At 42.2% G+C, this 20,405-nt stretch overlaps 5 protein-coding genes across 5 annotated transcripts; 4 read left to right on the top strand and 1 right to left on the bottom strand.

The window, feature by feature from the left end:
* The first annotated feature begins 4 nt into the window (after positions 1-4).
* BCR41DRAFT_387266 (hypothetical protein) lies at positions 5-3,770 on the top strand. Its single transcript, XM_022027878.1, has 2 exons — positions 5-315; positions 473-3,770. Exons 1-2 carry the CDS (start codon positions 108-110, stop codon positions 3,580-3,582), a joined length of 3,318 nt encoding a protein of 1,105 aa, XP_021880223.1. The 5' UTR covers positions 5-107; the 3' UTR covers positions 3,583-3,770.
* A 4,481-nt stretch (positions 3,771-8,251) lies between these two features.
* On the top strand, positions 8,252-9,591 carry BCR41DRAFT_307565 (rab-GTPase-TBC domain-domain-containing protein; the record flags this gene model as incomplete). Its single annotated transcript, XM_022020866.1, has 4 exons — positions 8,252-8,358; positions 8,462-8,579; positions 8,679-8,770; positions 8,928-9,591. 4 exons carry the CDS (start codon positions 8,252-8,254, stop codon positions 9,589-9,591), a joined length of 981 nt encoding a protein of 326 aa, XP_021880222.1.
* A 194-nt stretch (positions 9,592-9,785) lies between these two features.
* On the bottom strand, positions 9,786-11,809 carry BCR41DRAFT_323946 (threonine synthase). Its single transcript, XM_022021527.1, has 3 exons — positions 11,292-11,809; positions 10,318-11,074; positions 9,786-10,210 (listed from the first exon to the last, which is right to left on the bottom strand). Exons 1-3 carry the CDS (start codon positions 11,756-11,758, stop codon positions 9,863-9,865), a joined length of 1,572 nt encoding a protein of 523 aa, XP_021880221.1. The 5' UTR covers positions 11,759-11,809; the 3' UTR covers positions 9,786-9,862.
* Positions 11,810-12,065: 256 nt separating this feature from the next.
* Positions 12,066-12,487, top strand: BCR41DRAFT_397300 (hypothetical protein; the record flags this gene model as incomplete). The annotated part of the gene is made up of 2 exons (XM_022028881.1): positions 12,066-12,147; positions 12,366-12,487. The coding sequence occupies 2 exons, from the start codon at positions 12,066-12,068 to the stop codon at positions 12,485-12,487; spliced, it is 204 nt and encodes a 67-aa protein (XP_021880220.1).
* Positions 12,488-15,319: 2,832 nt separating this feature from the next.
* BCR41DRAFT_397299 (hypothetical protein) lies at positions 15,320-17,000 on the top strand (the record flags this gene model as incomplete). Its single annotated transcript, XM_022028880.1, has 7 exons — positions 15,320-15,580; positions 15,655-15,845; positions 15,939-16,289; positions 16,384-16,447; positions 16,549-16,615; positions 16,723-16,859; positions 16,947-17,000. The coding sequence occupies 7 exons, from the start codon at positions 15,320-15,322 to the stop codon at positions 16,998-17,000; spliced, it is 1,125 nt and encodes a 374-aa protein (XP_021880219.1).
* Positions 17,001-20,405: the final 3,405 nt, after the last annotated feature.

Raw genomic sequence — 20,405 nt, 5'->3', positions numbered from 1 at the left:
ATCTGTTGTTGATTTTGTTCTCATCCCTCTTGCTCTAATCTAATCAGTCACTCCATTGAACCAAAGGAAGCGGAAGCGCTTCACAGCATCAGCACATCAGGGGATCCATGTTACTTGCAGCAAGTTTGCACTCGGGGATCTCTCATCAGCTTCCAAAGTCTCAATCAACAAAGTCGTCCGTAAAGGAAAAGGACAGTTCATCCGCCCATATGCAGGACGCGCCCTCACAAGGCCTAACGAATGGCCACAAACATCAACAACCCTCTACTTCCAGTAAAAGACATCAATACCAGTCGCTTGCAGATGAGATGAGAGGTACAACACATTTTGAATTGTCAGAAATTATTCATTTACTTTTTTTTTTTTTTTTTTTTTTTTGACACATCACTCAATTTTATCGAAAACTAAGACCAACCTGTACTTTTTTTTTTTATTTTTATTTTTTTTCCTTCCTTCCCCCTGTAATAAAAAGATGTTCAGTTTAAGCATGATCATGAGCAAATATCTCCGGTGTTGTCAAAGACAAAGTTCAGGACAGCAAAGGCGCATAGCTCATCACACCTTGAAATCAAAAAATTACAAAAGATACCCCGGAAAGAGTTGTCGGATCCTCATGGAACTGCAGGGGGATTCGAACCTATATATCCCTATCCAGAAAACAAAGATATCATTGTCTGGAGGACAAAAGACCCCAAAACCGCCATGACCACCACCATTTCAACACTTGATACACGTCCTAACTCTGATTCCAGATCTCGCATGTCACAAACTCGACGGATGATGGATGAAAAGATGGAACAGCGTCGAAGGGACGTCCTACGGGATCTCTCTGGTCAGTTGGCAAAACAGGAATCGTCACAACCAGAATTGCTCAAGAAATCAAGTAATAGTAGCATCCGTAGCTCAAAGGAGAAAGCAGCTGACACATCAATATTATCAGACCTAAGAAGGTCGCCTGAGAATAACTCAAGACATCATCCATCCAGAAAGTCATCCTCATCTGCCAGTCCGCCTACACAACACAATCAAGCTCCACCATCACCTCCGCTAAAATCATCCTTAAAAAGAAGTAGTCGTAGTAGTTATAGCATGGATAGCTTTGACAAACGACTCTCAGCTGGTAAGACGCACTTACAACGGATTTTATCCTTGCCTGGCTTTGAACCCAATCCAAGGGGGATTGCACCGACGCCATCACCAGATGTGTCACTTGAGTTGACCCTCAGTCAGTCTGACACAAGGAGAAAGAAGCATTCAATGCAGATTCGTGAGCGTATGAAGCAATATGAGATGCAGCTGGATCAACGAATCCAAGCAGTACAAACCAACAACCGACGGCTCATGGAATTGAAATCGCTCCTTGAGCATCAAAGTCAAGCAGTGGTACTTCACAACCCTGGCCGAGACGACAACAACAGCAATGACGATGACGATGATGATGACATAGAATGGGTAGAAGATCAACTGGATCAGGGGCTGAGAGCTCAGTGGGAAGAAGCTCAGATATTGCTTGAGGAGAGTCAGATATTGCAGCAACACATGAGGGAAGACCTGGAGCGAGAACGTGAAGCCAACAAACAGTTAGAGTCTCGTATGCAGGGGATGTCGAATCAGCTAAAAGAGTTGGTTGAGTTGAGTGAAAATCAGAATGTGGAATTGAATCAAGTTCGTGAGCTTGCTACCAAAGAACGTGAGCAACTGGAGAAGCAGCTATCTGAAGAGCGAGGAAAGCAAGAGCAACTACAGTTGGCTCTCGCAAAGGAGAAAGAAGCACTGGAAGGAGCGACCAGGCGAAAATCATCTGATCAGGCTGAATTTCGAAAACTTCAATTGGATATCACATCTCTCAAGCAACAACTCGAAGCCAAGGAGGACGAGCTTCAACGTCATAAGGACGATACCGAACTTCTTGCTATCAAGCACTCGGAGCGTTTAAAAGAATTTGAAGATCATATCCAAAGCCTGGAAAAGCGGCTAGAGACTGAGAAAGACCGTTTTTCACAGGATCAGGAGGCACGGACGCGAGTGAGATGGCGGGTCAATGAGCTGGCGCAATCTGTAGAACAAAAAGAAGATGAGATGAATGAGCTTCGAAGCATGTTGGAGGAACGCGACGAGCTATTGGAGGCTCGACAGCATGAACTGGAGGAGGCGCTCGCGCTGGTTCATTCACTTGAAGGCCGATTACGGGAGGAACAAGTAGAGGCAGAAGAGAGTCAACAGCAAGAACAAGAGCAACATCTCAAGGAGATTCGACAACATAGGACTGAATTACGGGATATCAGGCTCAAGTTGGCAGGAGAGAGGGAATCGAGCCGTCAGCTTGAAAACCGGATCAAGCTTTTGTTAGAATCCCATCAAGAGACAAGCCAGTTAAACGAGTCCAAGATTCAGCAGCTTGAGGAAGAGTTGGAGAAGCGAACACTGCAGCTTTCTCAATCTAGCTCCTCATCCTCATCTGCCACCAACACGATCCATAAACTACAGCTTCAAATCGACGACCAAGAACGTGCCCTGATGGAGAAAGAAGATCGGATACAGGAACTAGAGCAGGAGCTCAAATCGGCTCAGCAGCAGGCCCAGAATGTAGTAGCAGATCTGGAGCTGGACTTACTCGAACTAGAGAACGAACGATCCCGTCTAGACAGTTTACTGCAGAAGGCACAACAACAATCAAAGGAGGATCAAATGAAGGTTGCGGACTTGGAGGTCCAGTTGGATCACAAGAATCAGGAGTTGAATCTTGAGCTGGATCAGAGGCAGGGACAGGAAAAGATGCTGTTGGAAAAGTTAATGGAAGAGATCGAATCTGAAGAGACGGAGGATCTTGTCAATGATCAACTCCGTGAGAGTGATTATGGACCAGATGATGGATCCATTGAATACATCTATTCAAGGCTGCAGGAAAAGATCCGAGAACTCAAACTAGAACGCTTCTACCAGGACAAATCCCTGGTTGGCATGCGTGTCAAGTTGGGCCAGTTTGATGGTGAGATTGAGGCACAGCAGGCTCAGTTAACACAGGCGGAAAATGATCGCAAAGGCCTTGAGGAGCAGTTAAGGCATCTCCAGGACCAACTAGCTCAAGCAGTCGATGAGCAGCAGCAACTTCGACAACAACTCGAGAATAAAGAGTCACAATTGAAAGAGAATATCAAGGAGGACAAGTCCATATCGAATGGCTCAATGTCCCGGAGCAATTCGCAAAATGGACAACTATCAATGTCTACATCTAGTCGGAGACATGCAGACCAGCGCGATAAGGAAAAGATCAAGAGACTTTCGACGCAGGTTGAGGGACTTGAGGCTCAGATTGCTACGTTGGAGCAAGAAAAGCAACAGCTAAGTGAACAGTTGATATCCACACAGGAACAGCTACAGGCCATGGATGAGACGATCCAAGACCAAGGCGAAGCAGCCAAGTCGATCCGAGCAAAGTACACCGAGAGAATTGTAGCGTTGCAGCGTGAACTTGTCAAGCACCGCAAGATGGTGGTGAAGCAGGAGGGTCAGATGTTTCTATACCTGTCTGTTATCGAGAAACTAAAGTTACAGTTGCGAGGAACTAAAGTCGAGCAATGAGCATAGATCATCTACCTACCTATCCACCTATCTATCTATCTACCTATCCACCTATCTATCTATCTACCTATCTACCTGACCTTCCAACACTTTGTACTATTAATACCCGCTTTTGAAAACGCCCTGTTTGTCAATAAGCCAACTAGCCAAATATCCAAATACCAGACAATTGAGAGTGACACAAAGACAAAAAAAAAATAATAATAATAATTACAAATTTAGAGTTGAAGATTTGTCTGATTTTTCATTTTAAAGCATTATGTTAATCGTTATTTTTTTAAAAAAAAAAAAAAAAAAAAAAAAAAAAGTTGGCCTTGATGGCCGGATTTGCGGATAGTAAGAATGACTACCAACACCAGAGAGGGCTTGGAACTGATAGTTTGATTTTCATACGCTCAAAGGAAATCATAGTTACATGGATGAATCTTTAACAATAATACATGGTCTGTAATAATAATATATACGTAATGATAATAAGCCAAGTTACTTTTTGCTCCACTGGGTCTTGTCTGATTTCGCGCTCGCAGTGGACGCGTTAAAAACATGTATGATGCTGTGAAGTGAGGCATTTTACAGAAATTACTATCACTCTACTACTATTAAAAAAATGTGTAAGCTGCTCTTTGATATAATGGAGATGGTGAATGTGAATGAATGAATGCAGCAGTAAAAAAAGAAAAAAGGGGGGCGGAAAGGATGTAGTGTTTGACAAGCATTGAATACATTCATACACACACTATAGTATCAAATACAGAAGTGCATGCTGGCTTGTTTACATTGCAAAAAAAAAAAAAAAAAAAAAACTTCACCCCCTGGGTCAGCTCCTGGGGGGTTTTTTCATGACATGCGAGCTTGTTCTCCCTATTCTGACGCTTTTGTTGTTGTTGTTGTTCCCGCGTTTATATCCATATTGCACTAGCATTGTCGTTGTCCGTTGTTTGTGCCAAAGTTATACATGACTTTGTCTTCTCTTTTGCGTTTTATGTTGATTTTTTATATTTCATCCATCCTTCATCCCTCTCTTTTCTCTTTTTCCTCAGTCTACCCGGTTACTGTTCCTAATCCTAAAAAGCGCCATCATTCACGGCAAAGTTTACTCCACTTTGTAAAGGCGCATCTACACACAACTGATCCCTTGATTCCCTTGACTCCTCCTGTTCGTCCTTTTGGTTTTTTATATTTTTATTTTGTCTGTCTGAATGTTCACTCTCTCTTATTCAAACGACCCTGAACCATGACGATATAGACCGCCCTCTTTCTCTTCTTCCATTTTTTCAAGTCTTCTCTCATTCCCTCCTCCTCTCTTTTTTCTTTCCCTTTCACTCGTTCTCTCGACTGTCTCATATATTTCCTTTCGTCATTTTTTTTTTTTTTTTTTATCTTTTTTCAATTCATCTGTTCATCCGTCCTTTTAGTTTTCCTTTGCTTTCGTTTTGTCATTTTATCTCTTTTTACGAATTCTCCACACCTATTACAGGCACGTCGCATTCTCCAATTCTCAGCATTGCTCACAAGAATTTTTCTGTTGATTGTATCTGGCTGCCTCCCTACTTCACCCCTTTTCTAGTCCGTCCTAACCTTTTCTAGTTTGTCAGATCTCTCGCACCTTGTTGTTTCGAAAGAAACACAGCTACAAAAGTGGCCTCCTTTAACCAAACATTAACGAGAGTGTGTGAGAGATAAAGAGAGTGAGATGGAGGAGGTTGCTGCAAAGTCTTCGGCAGAGTCTGTGTTTTTGTTGCAACATCCTCTTGCTAATCCAAAAGATCCACCTGTGGTTATCCCCACTTTACCACGGCATCGTCAGCAAGCATCATCCTCAACAACTGCAACGACTTCAACAATGTCTGCTACCCACGTCCTTCCCACCTCCACCTCGTTACCATACTCACCTTCCCCTCCAGGATCTCCAATATTCGGATCAAGGAAAGTGGCTCATTTCAATCAAAGCTATCGTCGTACTTATAGCCCTTCCTCAGGTACAGCAACGCCCGCATCAACATCAACAACAGCGACAACAGGTGGTATATCTTCGAAAGCATTCCAAACTCACCCAACACAACTGTCACTAGCTAGAGACCTGACAACCCGTCTGTGGCAACGTGAGGCAGAACTGCATACTATGAAGGAGCTTTATGATGCAAAAATACGAAGGCTCACAGAAATGTTGCAGGATGCTGGGGTATCGCCCACAGAGGTAGAGAACAATCTTGCAGTCGTGGCAGAAGAAACAGACGGGAGACGGCCTTTGTTTGATGATGACGACCTCGATGGGACCACGGGGGACTACCAACATCCTCATCTCTACCATCTTGTTGGGGGAATGGTTGGTGTCCAACGACGTCAAACAGTTGTTGAAGAGAATAGTCCTGTGGACTATCTATTTGAAGAAGAATGCAGTAGCATTGTCCTTGATGATGAGCCTCCTGAGGAAGAGGATGGCGACCCCTCAGAATTTATGTCCAACTCTGGCACACTATCCCTTCACTCCAACAGCACAACACAATTGACAAAGCCTGACGATGGATCTCTCTGTCATCGACCCTCAGGGGTAATGCATAAGAGAGCCTCCGCAGATACTCCCTCCTCTTTCACTTCTCCCGCCATGACCGCCGCAGCAGCCTCTACTCCCACTACAATTCCAAAACGTCGTTCGTCAAGCTCTCGATTGTCTCAAGCTGTCCGCCCGTTTTCACCGATCGCATGCGATATCTCAACGGCTTCATGCCCAGTCAACTCACGTTTACAACAGCAACACCAGCAGCATCAAGAACAGCAAGAGCTTTCAGATTGCTCAAAGCCTGGGCTCGCTACCAATTCTAAAGCTTATGCCAATGAGGGTGAGGCCAAAGCCCAGGCACATGGTCAAGACCACCAAAACCAGGGACAGCAACCACAAGGACATACACAGGACCAAACCAGTGGAGGCACAGGGAATCTAAACCATGGAAGCCTGAGCCCTATCCCCTCATTTATTGCAGATTCATTTGCAGCAAGCACGCTCGGCATGAAGACTCTACGTGAGAAGTTGGCTCTAGCCTCTGGGGTATTGTCATGGAGTAAGTCGACAAAGATCGAGCAGAATAATACCAATACCAACAGCGTAGCGACCAGCCCCAATGGGTTCTTTATTCGTCGCGGAAGCATCGCTAATGATAAGAAATCTGCATTGGTAGAGGCTAGTATACCACCACCGATACATGGGAACTTCTCTCCATCTGAGACAAAAGATAGTAATGATAAAGAACGAGAATCCTGGACAAGCATTTTATCCTCTACAAGCAGGAAGCAGCACTCTACAGGACTGTCGACGCAGGCGCTGCAGGCGCGACCAATGTCTGAAGTTGGATTCTTGGGATCACAAGCGAATTATTCACCGTTCACCATGGCAAGAGATATTCCGCGACCACCTATCACACGGATCCACGATTATCTTCAGCGTCCTGACTCTTATAATCCTTCGCCTCTACACTATAGAGCCATCTCCATAGCTGCTAACCTTATTGATACAGGGGCCATCACGCCAGCAAAACTTTACGCTCGACGGACGCAGAGCATGATCGCTAAATGGACTCTAGGATTGATTATGAACACCAAACCGTCAAAGTCGCAGCAAAGCTCGTTCCCCGTCATTCGTGAGTCGCTTTCGCCAGAACAGGAAGAGATGTTGAGCCACCATTATCATCCAGATAACAACGATAACAATGACATGTTTTGTCGTCAACAGACTACATCACCATCCTTACAGGATAACCTCAAAGGGCTGGAGATGGTCTCGAGCAACCGACGTTTCTCAGAGACACTCAATCCGACGGAGCTACCAAAAGCCTTGCCTTACAAGAGCCATTCAACCACGCTTAGTCTTACCAGCTCGTCATTCCCGCATACTTCGTCTTTAAGCTATTACCAGTCACACCACTTGAACTCAGCCCAGACCATTGTGGAGCTTTCAGATATCAGTTCACAGACATTGTCCATGTCACCACCGTTTACTTGCCTGGGCGAGGCTGTTGGGAAACCGCTCACGGATCGATATGGGTTCCTAGTTAATGCAAGGCCGATGGCAGTACAGCATGGGCTCATGAAGCTGAGTCAAGCCCATGCTTTCGATGGGTTGGAAACACCTACGTTTGAACGCCCAATATACAGCAAGAACACCTTGCGTATAACTGGTAAGGACGGCGGCAATACAAGCTTTGAGTGTCTAATGACTCCAGCGGATGATTCAAGCGCTGGATCTGGACAACCTTCATCTTCGCCTCCAACATTGTCATCCTTTTACTTTGGTGCAGGTAACTCAGGAACATTGGGAACGTTTACAGCCACAGGAAATGCAACAGTTTCTGCAACGACCGCCTCATCGCCTTCCAACATCACATCACCCATCCTATCGACAGCAACACGGCCTACCTCGACGTTGTCGCCACCAACGTCGTCTACCGCTACAGTCACAACCTTGCTTTCACAGATCAAAGTCCTACATGACTCTGTACAGATAACTCAAAAGGAGAAATGGGACACTTTTCTACGAAAACGAAGAAGGCGTGTTCATCTGGGTGAGACGAATGGTGGCGCGTTGGCCAACATGTCAAGTACCAATTTGAGCTCACCATTATTTGGAAATTTGATGCTATCGTTGGAGGACCAGGAGCATGATGATGAGGATGTGATGTACTGGACCAGCGTCTGTCTGATTGGTATTGCGACTATTGGCAAGGGATCTGATTGGGAAGAATTCCGCGACCTAGCTCGCGGAGGTATCCCTGTCGCCTATAGGTACGAGTTGAGGAAGGGGAGGAAAAAAAAAAAAAAAAAAAAAAAAAAAAAAAAAAAACTCATTTCTAATCATTCTAAATATTAATGGTTTTTCTCCACTTAGGAACAAGATCTGGCAGGAGACTTCAGGAGCCCTTGATATGCGGTTGCCAGGCTACTACAAGGAGTTACTCTCAAGACAGAGCCTTGAATCTTGTCAATGCTGGAGTGATATCAAAATGGTAAGCAGGCGATAACAAAAAAAAATAAAAAAAATAAAAAAAAAAAAATAAAAAAAAAAAGCCCTGTCCTAATCTGAACTTTTTACGTCTTGACTGCAGGATTTACACCGCACATTTCCTACCAACGTATTGTTTGGGCCTGGTGGACATGGAATTGATAAGCTGAAGAATATACTTCTCGCTTATAGTCTGTAGGTTAAGTTTTTAATGCTCTCTTTTTTTTTTTTTTATTCTTGTCATCATTCATCATTTGTCTTTGGAGACGATTGTATATCATCCATATCTGATCTCTAACTTATCTTTTAATCAACAACAACAACAAAAAAAAAAAAAAAAAAAAAAAAAAAGCCATAATCCCACTGTTGGATATTGTCAGGGAATGAATCTCCTTGCTGGAACATTACTTCTCACCAACCACTCTGAGGAAGAAGCATTCTGGATCCTCACTTCTATGCTCGGACGTCACCTACCTGAAGACTATTTCACTCAGCAACTTCTTTCTCCTCAAGCAGATCAACGTGTCCTCAAAGAACTTGTTCAAGAGATCATGCCTAGACTCAGCCTACACTTTCAAGAGATGCACGTTGATCTCACTGCAGTGACCTTTAGCTGGTTCCTGACCCTCTTCACAGATTGTTTGCCAGTCGAAACCCTACTCCGTGTCTGGGATGTATTCTTTGTCGAAGGCATGATCGTCGTCTTCAAGATCGCGCTCGCAATCCTCTGGATGAACGAGAAGGACATTCTCAAGTGTAGGAATGGTGCAGCAGTCTATTGTTTTATGAAGCAGATGACATTGACCATGCACCAGGCCGACAAGCTGATCAAGGTCGCCTTTGTGACCTTGAAATCCTATATCCATCCTGAAAAGATTGAGGCGAAGCGACAGCGGTACCAGAAACTTGTGAGGCAGGAACTAATCCAGGAACAGCAGATGCTCAAGATGAAGACTTTCACCTGCACTATCCCCTCATCACCAACCTCTGCTACCAAGAATGCTGCTCGAAGCTAATGACAAGGCTCTTTTTTTTTTTTTTTTTTTTTTTTTTTGCTTTTGCTTTTGCTTTTGCTTTTGCTTTTGCTTTTGCTTTTTACTCACATTTTCTAATAATTTTATTCTATCACTATCACGATGTACATAGCAATCTACAAACTAGTTTCCTTCCAATTGTATAATATTAGTTTTATCAGCAAAATCTCATGTGTAAAAATGAGTGCGTCTAATTTGTTTTTATATATGGGATGCATAAGTCGGATTATTTATAATGTTGGGCTATTTAATTCTATTCTGAAAGTTCCTTGGCAATGACCTCAATAACCAAAGCCTCTTCAGCTCTTGGAATGACAGTTACCCTGCGCTCTGCGTCCATGAGTCCATCAAACTCCTTGGGAGAGACCTTCTTGAAGAACTCTTCAAATACAACACCTTCCTGTTCTTTTAATGCCTTCTCTACAGCTTCAGAAAATTTGGCGGGATGTGCAGTTGAGAGTGAAATCACGATATTCTGTGAGTCAATCTTGGGAAGCACAGTCTCTGCAGCATGGACACCGACAGCAGTATGAGGATCCATGACGTATGATGCTTGTGAGGCATCAGCAGGGAAGCTGTATGCACGAATAGTTTGACAGGTCTATTAGAATGCATAACATGAAAGGTCAAAGAAAAGAAGTTAGAGAACAACACAATAACATAAAGAAGGGAAAGAAAGAAGAAAAAAAAAAAAAAAAACTTCCGTACCTCTTCATTTGAAACGTGTCCAGCATCGAAGATTCTTTTAGCCTCTGCCAGGACCTTAGCACCAGTATCGAAGCGTCCCTTCTGCTTCAGATCGACCATCCAACCATTGACAATCTCGCCTGCCTTTGCATCTTTATCTAATTCAGGCACACTTGCATCCAAAGCAGCATCACGAGCCAAATAGAACAGCAAACGTTCAAAATTTGAACTGACGACAATGTCCATGGCAGGGCTAAGCGTCTCCTGCACACCACCATTCTCATCCACAATCTTCTCACACACACCGTTGCAGAAGAATCTATACAGGATATCGTTTGCATTTGTAGCAACCAGAAGCTTGGAAGTGGGAAGACCCATCTGATGAGCATAGTAACCTGCCAAGATGTCTCCAAAGTTGCCAGTAGGGACAGAGTAGGTGATGTGGACTGCTTTAGCTTCTTCTGATGCAGGGGTGATGTTGAGAGAACGGAGCAAGGAGAAGTAAGAGTGGAAATAATAGACAGTCTGAGCAAGAATACGGGCCCAGTTGATCGAGTTGACGGCGCCGAGGTTGTATTTGCTCATAAAGTCTTTGTTAGCAAAGAGACCCTTGACAATATCCTGGCAGTCATCAAAGGTGCCTTTGACCGAGATATTGTGAACATTCTTGTCCAACACTGTAGTCATCTGGGCTTCCTGGATAGGACTGACTCTGCCAGTGGGGAAGAGAATGAATACCTCGAGGTCTTGTTTGTTGCGGAGGCCATAGATTGCAGCACTAAATCAATTTTAGTGTAAAGAGAATATCAAATAAAGTTATTACTCATAACCAATTGTTGGATCAATTTTTTGAAACCCGTCCCAATGTTGAATACAAAAAAGAGTCATAAAATGAAAATGAAAAGATAAACTCCCAAAAAAAAAAAAAAAAAAAAAAAAAAAAAGCATAATTGCTTGATCAGATCATAAAATGATCGAGTGTTGATAATCCGTACCTGCCAGTGTCCCCGCTGGTGGCGCCGACAACAGTAATCTTGTGTCTATCTGCTTTGTTCTCAATGCCTGCGTTTCTGCGCTTCAAGAAGTACTCGAAGAGATTGCCAACAAACTGAAGAGCGACATCTTTGAAGGCGAATGTGGGACCATGGAATAACTCAAGGATGTAAAGTCCATCCTTGACCTTGTGCAAGGGTGTGATGTCCTTGTGGCGGAAGGCTGAGTAGGATCGATCTACTAGCTCTTTCAGATCGCTCCGAGGGATCTCGGTATCGTCGATATAGAGAGACAGGATTTCGAGAGCAAGATCTTGGAAAGATAGCGAAGCCCACTTTGTCAAGAAGTCAGCAGGAGCCTGAGGGATCGAATCTGGGATAAAGAGACCACCATCTGGTGAGAGGCCTGCAAGAACAGCCTGCTCAAAAGTGTAGCTGTTGACTTTGCCGCGGGTAGATTTATACTTCATGACAGTGATGGAATTGGTGTGTTGGAAAGAGAGTGTGGAATTAGCTTGAAAGAGAAGAAGAGTCCAGGGACAAGTTTGGGCGACTGGTGTTAATGAACTGCACCAATCACGTGTGTCTCCTACTGCCATTGCCGAAAAGGAAAAAAATATGGCTGTAACACTTTTATATTTACAAAAGGTGAATTAGGGCCTTCAACCTTTCTAAATTGAAGTTTCACTAATGCATTGGGCACTTTCTAAGCCTCCAAGCATAAAGTCTTCCATCTTGAATATGATTTGATGCACCTTCTTCATTCCAACAGACCAAATGGAACAAACACAAGACTTTACAAGCTTCTTGCTTGGCAGACCCGTCATTGTCAAACTCAACTCAGGAGTCGATTACAGAGGTAATTTTTCAGGCACAACTATCACAAAGACACTAAGGCAATAATACACAGAAAGGCTTTGTAGAGGGATTAATATCATTCTCACGAACGCGCGCATCTCATATTAACATCCGATATCAGTTTATACACTGGACGAATAGTGACTAACCGGGACTCTTTTCTTTTTTTAAAAAAAAAAAAAAAAAAAAAAAAAAAAAAAACACTCTCCTACTCAATAGGGATTTTGGCATGTCTTGATGGATACATGAACATTGCATTGGAGCAGACTGAGGAATATGTCAACGGACAACTTAAAAACAAATACGGTGATACTTTTATTCGTGGAAACAATGGCAAGTGACAAGGAGGACTTATTTTCTTTTTTCTTTCCTTCCTCCTCGATTACAACGATAAGGGATGTTCAAGGCTAACCAATCTATGGTGCATGACTTCACTTTCCATGATCTAGTGCTTTATATTTCAACTGCGAAGGGCGTATAGGGAACTGTACTGAGTTTCACCTTTTTTTTCTTTTTTTTTTTTTTTACCTTCGACACCTTCAATTGCGGCACATACTGTCCGAAAAAATAGAAATAAAAAGGTGCTGCAATTATACAAACAAGACAGCAGCTGAGTAATCCTCATGCGCCGATAATAGAAAAAAATCTAGAACACCATTTTATCGATTCCAGATCCAATAAAGCTGGCTTGTGTTCATCACTAGGTTCAGAACCTTCAGAGCCTTCAGCACCTTTACATGCGCTACATGAGTCCTACATTGTCATAAAATAAATTACATTATATAACATATAATAAATAATAAAAAATAAAAAAAAGGACCTTTATTTCGCAGTTATTCATGAATTTGCACCTTGACCACCATTCAAGCCTAGTCTTTAGGCAATTTGGCCAGCTTATTAGTAGAATAGATTGCTTTTCTGCTGCACTCAAGCCGAGGGTTGTCTGAGTCTTTATCTCTTTCTTGCTCTCTTCATAGACAGTAGACAATCGACTCACCATGTTGACTATGGCGAATCAGAATGTAGGAGAGTAACAAGAAGATATTGATACTATTTATTGACTCTCCTTGTTGCAATAGACATTTCATTTTATCTCGCACATTTGAACTTCTTTTCATTCATAGTTTCACCCGCTTTACGCCTCCTCTCCTCTTCACGGCGGCCATCCTCTACCTCCTCTCCCACTTCGCTCTCTTCTCATTCCCTTCTTCTCGCTTCTTCCTTCCTGGCCAATATTTATCTTAAATGATCAGAATCATTTGATATATAAACGGATTATTCAGTAGGCGGCGGTCGTGTCCATTTTCTATAGTTTGGTTCCTTGTGAGACTTGTAAGGTTCCACTTCATTTATCCCTGGCCTTTCTGATTCCACGTACCTCCCTAATTCCGGGTTACTTCGTTCGTAATCCTGTCCAGCGCCCCAATATTTTTACACGGGTTTACTGCGTAAATTTTTTTGGGCGGCTCGCTTACATTTTACATGTGTTTACTTCGTTCGTATTTTTATCCAGCGGTTCTGCTTAATAGCGTACGGAAACACTAGAGATGTATGCACGCGCTAAATGAAAAAAAGTATCAGGAAACCATCTACAACCTATAACAACAATACGACCAACAAAAGCACAAAGTAAAGCAGCATATATATTTCAATTATAGATAAATCGTTTTTAATTCTTTATTTAGTCCCAGAATCCCATAAAGAATATCAATATGTATTCAGGGCTACGTACGACTTTGATAAGATAAATATTCTGGTCAATATTTGATGTTTGGGTATCGAGCTTGTGTCGTGGAAGGCTTCCTGGTAGTGGTATTTAAGGCTGAAATAAAGACTCCGTACAAATAAAAAAAAGATCTCAGTGCAAATATCTTTTTCCTTTGCAAAACATTATTTGGCAGCCCAGCTGCCATCTAAGTGTGTGAAGCTAGGTGGCTGCCCCAAAAAAGGATTAATCTATTTGGCAGCCCAGTTGCTAAATGAATTAAGGAAAAATGCACCCCCCTGTCAGAATAAAATATTGACCCCCGGTTGAGAATTCCCTTGACCCCCCGTCAACATTCATTTTTTCGGAATTCTTACCCCTGTCCCCCCGTCAGAATTCCGGTACACCCCCCGTAAAGATTCTCAAAATGTAAATCTTTACCCCCCCGTCAACCATCTCAATTGTGGGAATCCTCACCCCCCCCGTCAACATTTTGAGGCTGTTTTTTGAGAGGAAAAAAAATTCACTTTCTGCATTTGGTTACATCTACACCCGACTAACAATTTAATACCATTGAGCCTCTCTTATCAAAACCTGACAGTAGATAGTAGATCAATTAGACACATGAATGACCCCTTCCTAGATTTGTTTTCATCACTAGGCTCAGAACCTTTAGCAACTTAACATGCACCACATGAGTCCAATAGTGGAGATTAAAGATATTAATTGTCTAAAATACAGATTGGTACACACATTCATTGGCCTTTTATTCTGCATTAGCTGTGTGAGGGCTCAGTGGGAACCGTTGGGCACAGTAGGGCTCTTTTTTTTTTTTTTTTTTTTTTTTTTTGAAAACAAGGACCCTGGTTATTTGCAAAGCTCTTTCAACACAGCACCCTAGCTTGTGCTATGAACCTTAACTGCCGTGGTTGCTGCTCTGTACGTATCAAAAATTTCATCCAACCGAAGTGTTCGATCCTCCGCAATCTTATAGAACTCTCTCATATTCAGTATCCATCGTTGTCTCATGTATATAAACTCAAGTTTTCTGTTGATCAACAGGGCTCGTTATCCGCCATATCAACGCGCTTCCAGTATCTGGCGTAAGATTCACTAATTCAGAATTCAGGGCAACAGCCTGAGCTTGCTTTTGCTTTACTGTTCTAAGGAGTTCTGTATCCCAATCATTGCTGTCGACTTTGAAGGCGTCATTAGGAACGGGATGGAGAATGAGATGGAGAATGATATAGAAAACCACGGTATCATTCTAATATATATTTCTTTCTGTCTTTGTACGACTTTCTAACGAGAACTCTAAAAACAATGTCTGTATGCTTCGCCTCTTTCTAGAATACCAATGCTGGGAAAATCTTGCTTAAAATAAAAGGATTGTGTTTCTCTTTCCTCCCTCCATCTCTACTTTAAACCACCTCTTTCCAAAAAAAAAAAAAAAAAAAAAAAAAAAAAAATGCCTTGCAAAAAGTTCGTGAGAAGCAACAAGACCAACGAGGAAATCCTAAAGGAATTTATCGAAAGTTCACCTGAGAAAGACGGTCTTGGATTTTTGAAATGGGGTCAACATCATTACAATGTTTCTTACCGAGAGAGAAGTAGCTTCTTAGAGATATACAAATCGTCAACAGAAAAGGATCTTGTAAGGTTGGGTAGAAAGCAGCAGGCACAATTGCAGGCCTATTGCAATGAGTGGAAGAACAAGAATAAGGAAAAGGTAATCCTTTTATTGTTATTTTGTTGTTGTCGCTGGTTAGTTCTATGAGCTAATGCTGAAATAAACTGAATTAGACGCCTGACGTAGACTTGCATCAAAGCAGGGGTTCACGAAATTCTCAGCTTCGTGGCGATGGGGTACTTGAATGCTGTTTGAAATCAATGGACTATTATGAGCTCGAAGGAATAAACATATCCAAGGAGCTGATGAATATTCGGCAGAGCCTGCTCGCCCGAAACAAACACCTTTCTACTTTTCGGTTCCTGTATGTATTCCGGTTTATTAATTTTATTTTAGTTCCTAGTTCATTGTAAGCTCCAAGCGTTGTAATTCATGCTTCTCTTTGTGGTTTCCTTAGCGCTGTCAACTTTATTTTTTGTCAAGAGTTGATCGTCGACTTTCTTCCACCCCAGGTGGTGGATGCCATGTATTTTGTGGAAGTAAAGGGCCAAATGTCAGAGTACGATCGAAATTTAATAGAGGATTGTGCCCAGGCCGCAAATACACTGGATTACAAAGCATACCGGACGCTCTTGCTCCAAGAGGATCAGAAAGCCACTCCTATGCTGCTCGACATCCTCAGAGTATGGTGTGACGATTCAACTCTTTGGTCAGAACGGTCGATCCGAAATGAGAAGACTTACAGTGGTGTTGTTGTTACAGCCATGATGAGGAAGGTCCTGGCCGGGCTCGAATGTTTTATAGAGGAGTAAGTGATAGCCTCATTCTTTGATTGCAGCAAGTAACACGCTCTTTTGAAACTGCATTAAAAATCGCATGTATACGTTTTCCCTTTACTCTAGAGATGCCGATATTGGCGTCCCTCAATACTATCATAAAAAGCACCGGCCAGATGTAGCTTGGCTGGTAAAAGATCTCTCTATAATAATTGCAGAGATCAAATTTAATATCGTTAGCAACAGACGTCTCTCGAAAGATCGGCGAAAATTTTTTTTTTCACGATGAAGCTGCAATTGGATCTTCAGGCCATCAACGGGATGCAAACGCCAAAGATAGTTGGTCTTCTCGTACAACGTACTGCTAAAAACTCGTTTTGTTTTCTTTTACGGACATTAATACTAGCAGTATAAGATATTACGGGTGGACATTGGCATTAACAGTTTACATGTTATATCTTATAGAGGGATGGATGGAAATTTATGTGATGAGCTTAGATCATGAAGCTCTTTATATTCCCAAGTTGTTGGGCAAATTCGAGCTTCCTGAAGATAGAAGCCACTTTGCTATGATAGGAAAGGGACTCAATTTCCTATTGAGTGTTCGTATAGGTGTCTACTTCATTATCGCTTTGATTGTTTAGTTTGTAAAATATGTGACTTGACTGCATTTTCTTCTATTTCTGTAGTCAATCACCAAGTCAGGACCCCTATCACAGAGAGTGATGATGTTGGCAATATAAAAATAAGACGCTCTTTTAACTTCATTTGACAAGAATAAAAAACAAAGGCCTTTCATTACTGCTTTATAATTTCATCTATGAATGATTGTTGCAATGGCATACTGAAAGAGTTTTGAACAGGCAAGGAAGGAAAAGCAAACATGTGAAACGCATAGAAAAATATGTGGACGTTTGTGAGAGAGCATGCTTAAATTTCTTAGTCATGCAACAAGCATTCTGTGAATTATGGGGCGTAGTGGGTGCCATGAGGGACAGCAGGTACCATAGGGCACAGTGAGTGATGGGGCGCGGCGGGTAGTGATACAAAAGTGAGGTGGTATCGTCGTTTGATCACAAACACATTTATATAATTATTGATTTGATTTGGCTGGCACTGAATTTCGTATTTTCTGTAGCCAATTCAATCGATATATTTTATATTACAGGGAACTTGACATCCGGTAAATATTTATCAGGCCTAGACTCGTCACCAGTCTGAGGTCGGATTGCCTGTTGAGGCAATCTGTAACCGTCTTGCAGACGCTTCTCACTCTCACTCAGGCTGGGGGTTCTCCCAAAAAAAATAAATTCGAATTATTTTGAAGTCAAAAATCATACGGGAATTCACCTTTTTTACTCTTTGTTTTTTTTTTTTTTTTTTTTTTTTTTTTTTTTTTTTCAAGCCAAATTTTCGAAAGTTCTTGTAGGAAAGCTTGGGCCCTTCCAGGGTTCGGAAGATGGTCAGGTACTCATCAATTTTTGTCATCTTTATCTTCTACATCGTCATTTTTCTTCAACTTTAACTTTATTTTCCTTCAACTTTATTTTTATTTTCTCTACAACTTTATTTTTAATTTTTTGGAGTGGTAAAGCTGAGAAGCAGAAGTGTTGGTGGGAGTGAGAAAGAGAAGAGTGAAGAGTGTTAGAATAGCGAGCACAAACAGTAAATGTTATTTTATATTGAAGTGTGGGGAAAAATTGACATGTAAAAAAGGTGAATTCCCATATGAATTTTTTTTTTGGGAGAACCCAGCTAATAAGAGGTGTCTGCAAGACAGTCACAGTGTGCAATCCTGCTTGCAGCGCGTTCGTTCGCACATGAGCAGTGCTCCTATTCGAACTGACTGAAATTTTGTCTGAAACGGTGGTAAAATTGACACAAAGGAATACTGCACCCCCTGTCAAATTAAAAAATGCCCAACACCTCCGTTTTCACCCCCTCTATTCCCTTGGGTGTTCGCGGGGGTGTTTTGGAAATTATCAACCGGGGGTCAAAATTCAATTTGACGTGGGAGTGCATTTTCCCCTTGTTCCTTGATATAAAATATATCGATTGGATTGGCTACAGAAAATATGAAATATAAAAGCATGAAATTGCCGCGTTCGGTGTTACATAAAAATTGATCATGAAAAAGATTTGTACAGTGGAATCTCGATAATTGTACACTTTTGTACAAATTTCAAATTTGATATATTTCTAGGCCATTGGTTGGCTAAGAGCCTTACTCTTTTAAAAAAAAGTATTCTAAAAAACCCACACTCAACTGGAGTAGAGGAATCAGCAGAGGATTTTTAGAATAGTTTTTCATGAATTGTCGGCTTCTTAGCCAATCAATAACCGAGAAATATAGCAAATTCGAAAATTGTACAAAAGTGTACAATTATCGAGATTCCACTGTACACAAGAATATACAAATGGTTGTATATATATGTTACGTACCGAGGCTTGGGAGTGCACCTCAGGTGCACTTCCATTTTTATTCATAAGGTCAGAATATCATGTGACGGTCATAGAGAGTCCTTGATAAAAGGCTCTCGTTTGACAATAATAAAAACAACTTTTGATCTCCTTGACTTCTAATATCTGAAAAACATCTCAGTATATCGTAAAAAGGCGCCCCATGGTTACTCTTTGTGTGGTGCCCGTAGACAAACTTGTAGTTACGGTTAGATACGATTTTTGAGTAAATACCCCCCGGATGTGATGTGTGTTCCCTCTTATTCTCACTTACTTTAGTCCCTCATAACTACTCGTCTGTCTAAATATTCTTCAATGGCTAACAAAGCTATTCAAATCTCATTGACCGATTCTCCAATCATGCTTCCTATTGATTCCTTCTGTTTAGGCCGAGACTGGTGCGATCGGAGGACTTGTGAAGATTTGTTGGAGTGGAGGCTTTCTATTCCGACATTCAGCTCTGAGCCACTGCTCCTGACTAAAATGGAACCAAAAACAATTTTGTCGCCTTCAGACTTCAGTCTCCTTCCCTCTATCCCGACTCAAGATATATTTGACAGAGCCAAAGAATCCATGGAGATGTGTAAGGCTCCATGCTGGGTTTTAGTTAATAATGGTGGACTTGATTACCCCACATTCATGCTACTATCACAAGTCATTGGCGTCGTACAATTCATCGATAAACTCCACCAAATGGTGGAATGGCTAGAAACAAAAGTGAGCTCGCTTGCTCCAGATTTTGTAGCAGTATTTAAGGCGCAGCTAGGCGCATACACATGGAAGCACCACTTCGATTCATTGGGAACATCGATCTCCATACATGACGTTCTCCCGTTGGCTGGAACCCAGTGGCTGAACGATGGAAGCTTGGATGGAATACTGGGGCGATTACGGTGCATGTATGAAGGGTTCCTTTTTATTCCACAGTACCAAATATCGTGTTGGAGGAACCAGGGTTTCGGAGCAAATAATTACTGGATGCAAGCAGAAATATTGTCTGGCCAGTACAAAAAAGCGTACGCCTTTATTCACATGGAGAACCACTGGGGTGCACTTTCTGTCGACTTTAAGCGCCGTAAGATAGCTTTTGGGGATTCCTTTAACTATGCTCCACCTCAGCGAACAATCGATGGGGCCCGCCAATGGCTTATGAAGTGCTTCAATGGCAAGGATGCGCAGGAATGGAGCAAGTCTGTTACAGAGTTGTTTGTACGGCGACAAATAGACAGCGGCTCATGTGGAGTGTATGCAGCGAATGCAATCGAGTACGATATTTGTAAGGCTTTCACCCCCAAAAATTGGGATCTCAGTACTCCAGAACAGGTACTACTCCACCGTACGCGATATCTGATGATGTTAGTAGGCTTCGCTAAGGTATGGCGGCGATAATAATCATTATTTGAAGATGCGGCTGTGCAGACAAAATGACTGAAGATGGTTATTATTATTTTTGTGATAGTTGCCCCAAGTCAATGTCGACGGGCTCTCATACACATCAAGCAATGAGTACCAATACACGGATAGCACCACTTCTGATGCCGATACAGCTTCACTGGGCAATGACGACTGCCTTCCTCCCTCAAGGTATACTACCGTCGATCGAAAGCTCTTTACATGGCCAAGTCACAGCAACGATCTTGATGGGGACGCGGATCGAAGTGATAAGGAGAGCTATAATAGCCCCTCTA

The sequence above is a fragment of the Lobosporangium transversale genome (genome assembly GCF_002105155.1).
Source record: "Lobosporangium transversale strain NRRL 3116 chromosome Unknown BCR41scaffold_24, whole genome shotgun sequence".
NCBI lineage: Eukaryota > Fungi > Mortierellomycota > Mortierellomycetes > Mortierellales > Mortierellaceae > Lobosporangium > Lobosporangium transversale.
Note: the sequence above shows the minus strand (reverse complement) of the source record. Positions and strands in the feature narration are given on the sequence as shown.

What these genes read in the sequence shown, in the direction of transcription:
- BCR41DRAFT_387266 (XM_022027878.1), top strand. Translation starts at nt 108, where the DNA reads ATGTTACTTGCAGCAAGTTTGCACTCGGGGATCTCTCATCAGCTTCCA. An exon ending in GCTTGCAGATGAGATGAGAG is followed by an intron (nt 316 to 472) that starts GTACAACACATT and finishes TGTAATAAAAAG; the next exon opens with ATGTTCAGTTTAAGCATGAT.
- BCR41DRAFT_323946 (XM_022021527.1), bottom strand. Translation starts at nt 11,758, where the DNA reads ATGAAGTATAAATCTACCCGCGGCAAAGTCAACAGCTACACTTTTGAG. An exon ending in ACCAGCGGGGACACTGGCAG is followed by an intron (nt 11,075 to 11,291) that starts GTACGGATTATC and finishes AAATTGATTTAG; the next exon opens with TGCTGCAATCTATGGCCTCC. An exon ending in GACACGTTTCAAATGAAGAG is followed by an intron (nt 10,211 to 10,317) that starts GTACGGAAGTTT and finishes GCATTCTAATAG; the next exon opens with ACCTGTCAAACTATTCGTGC.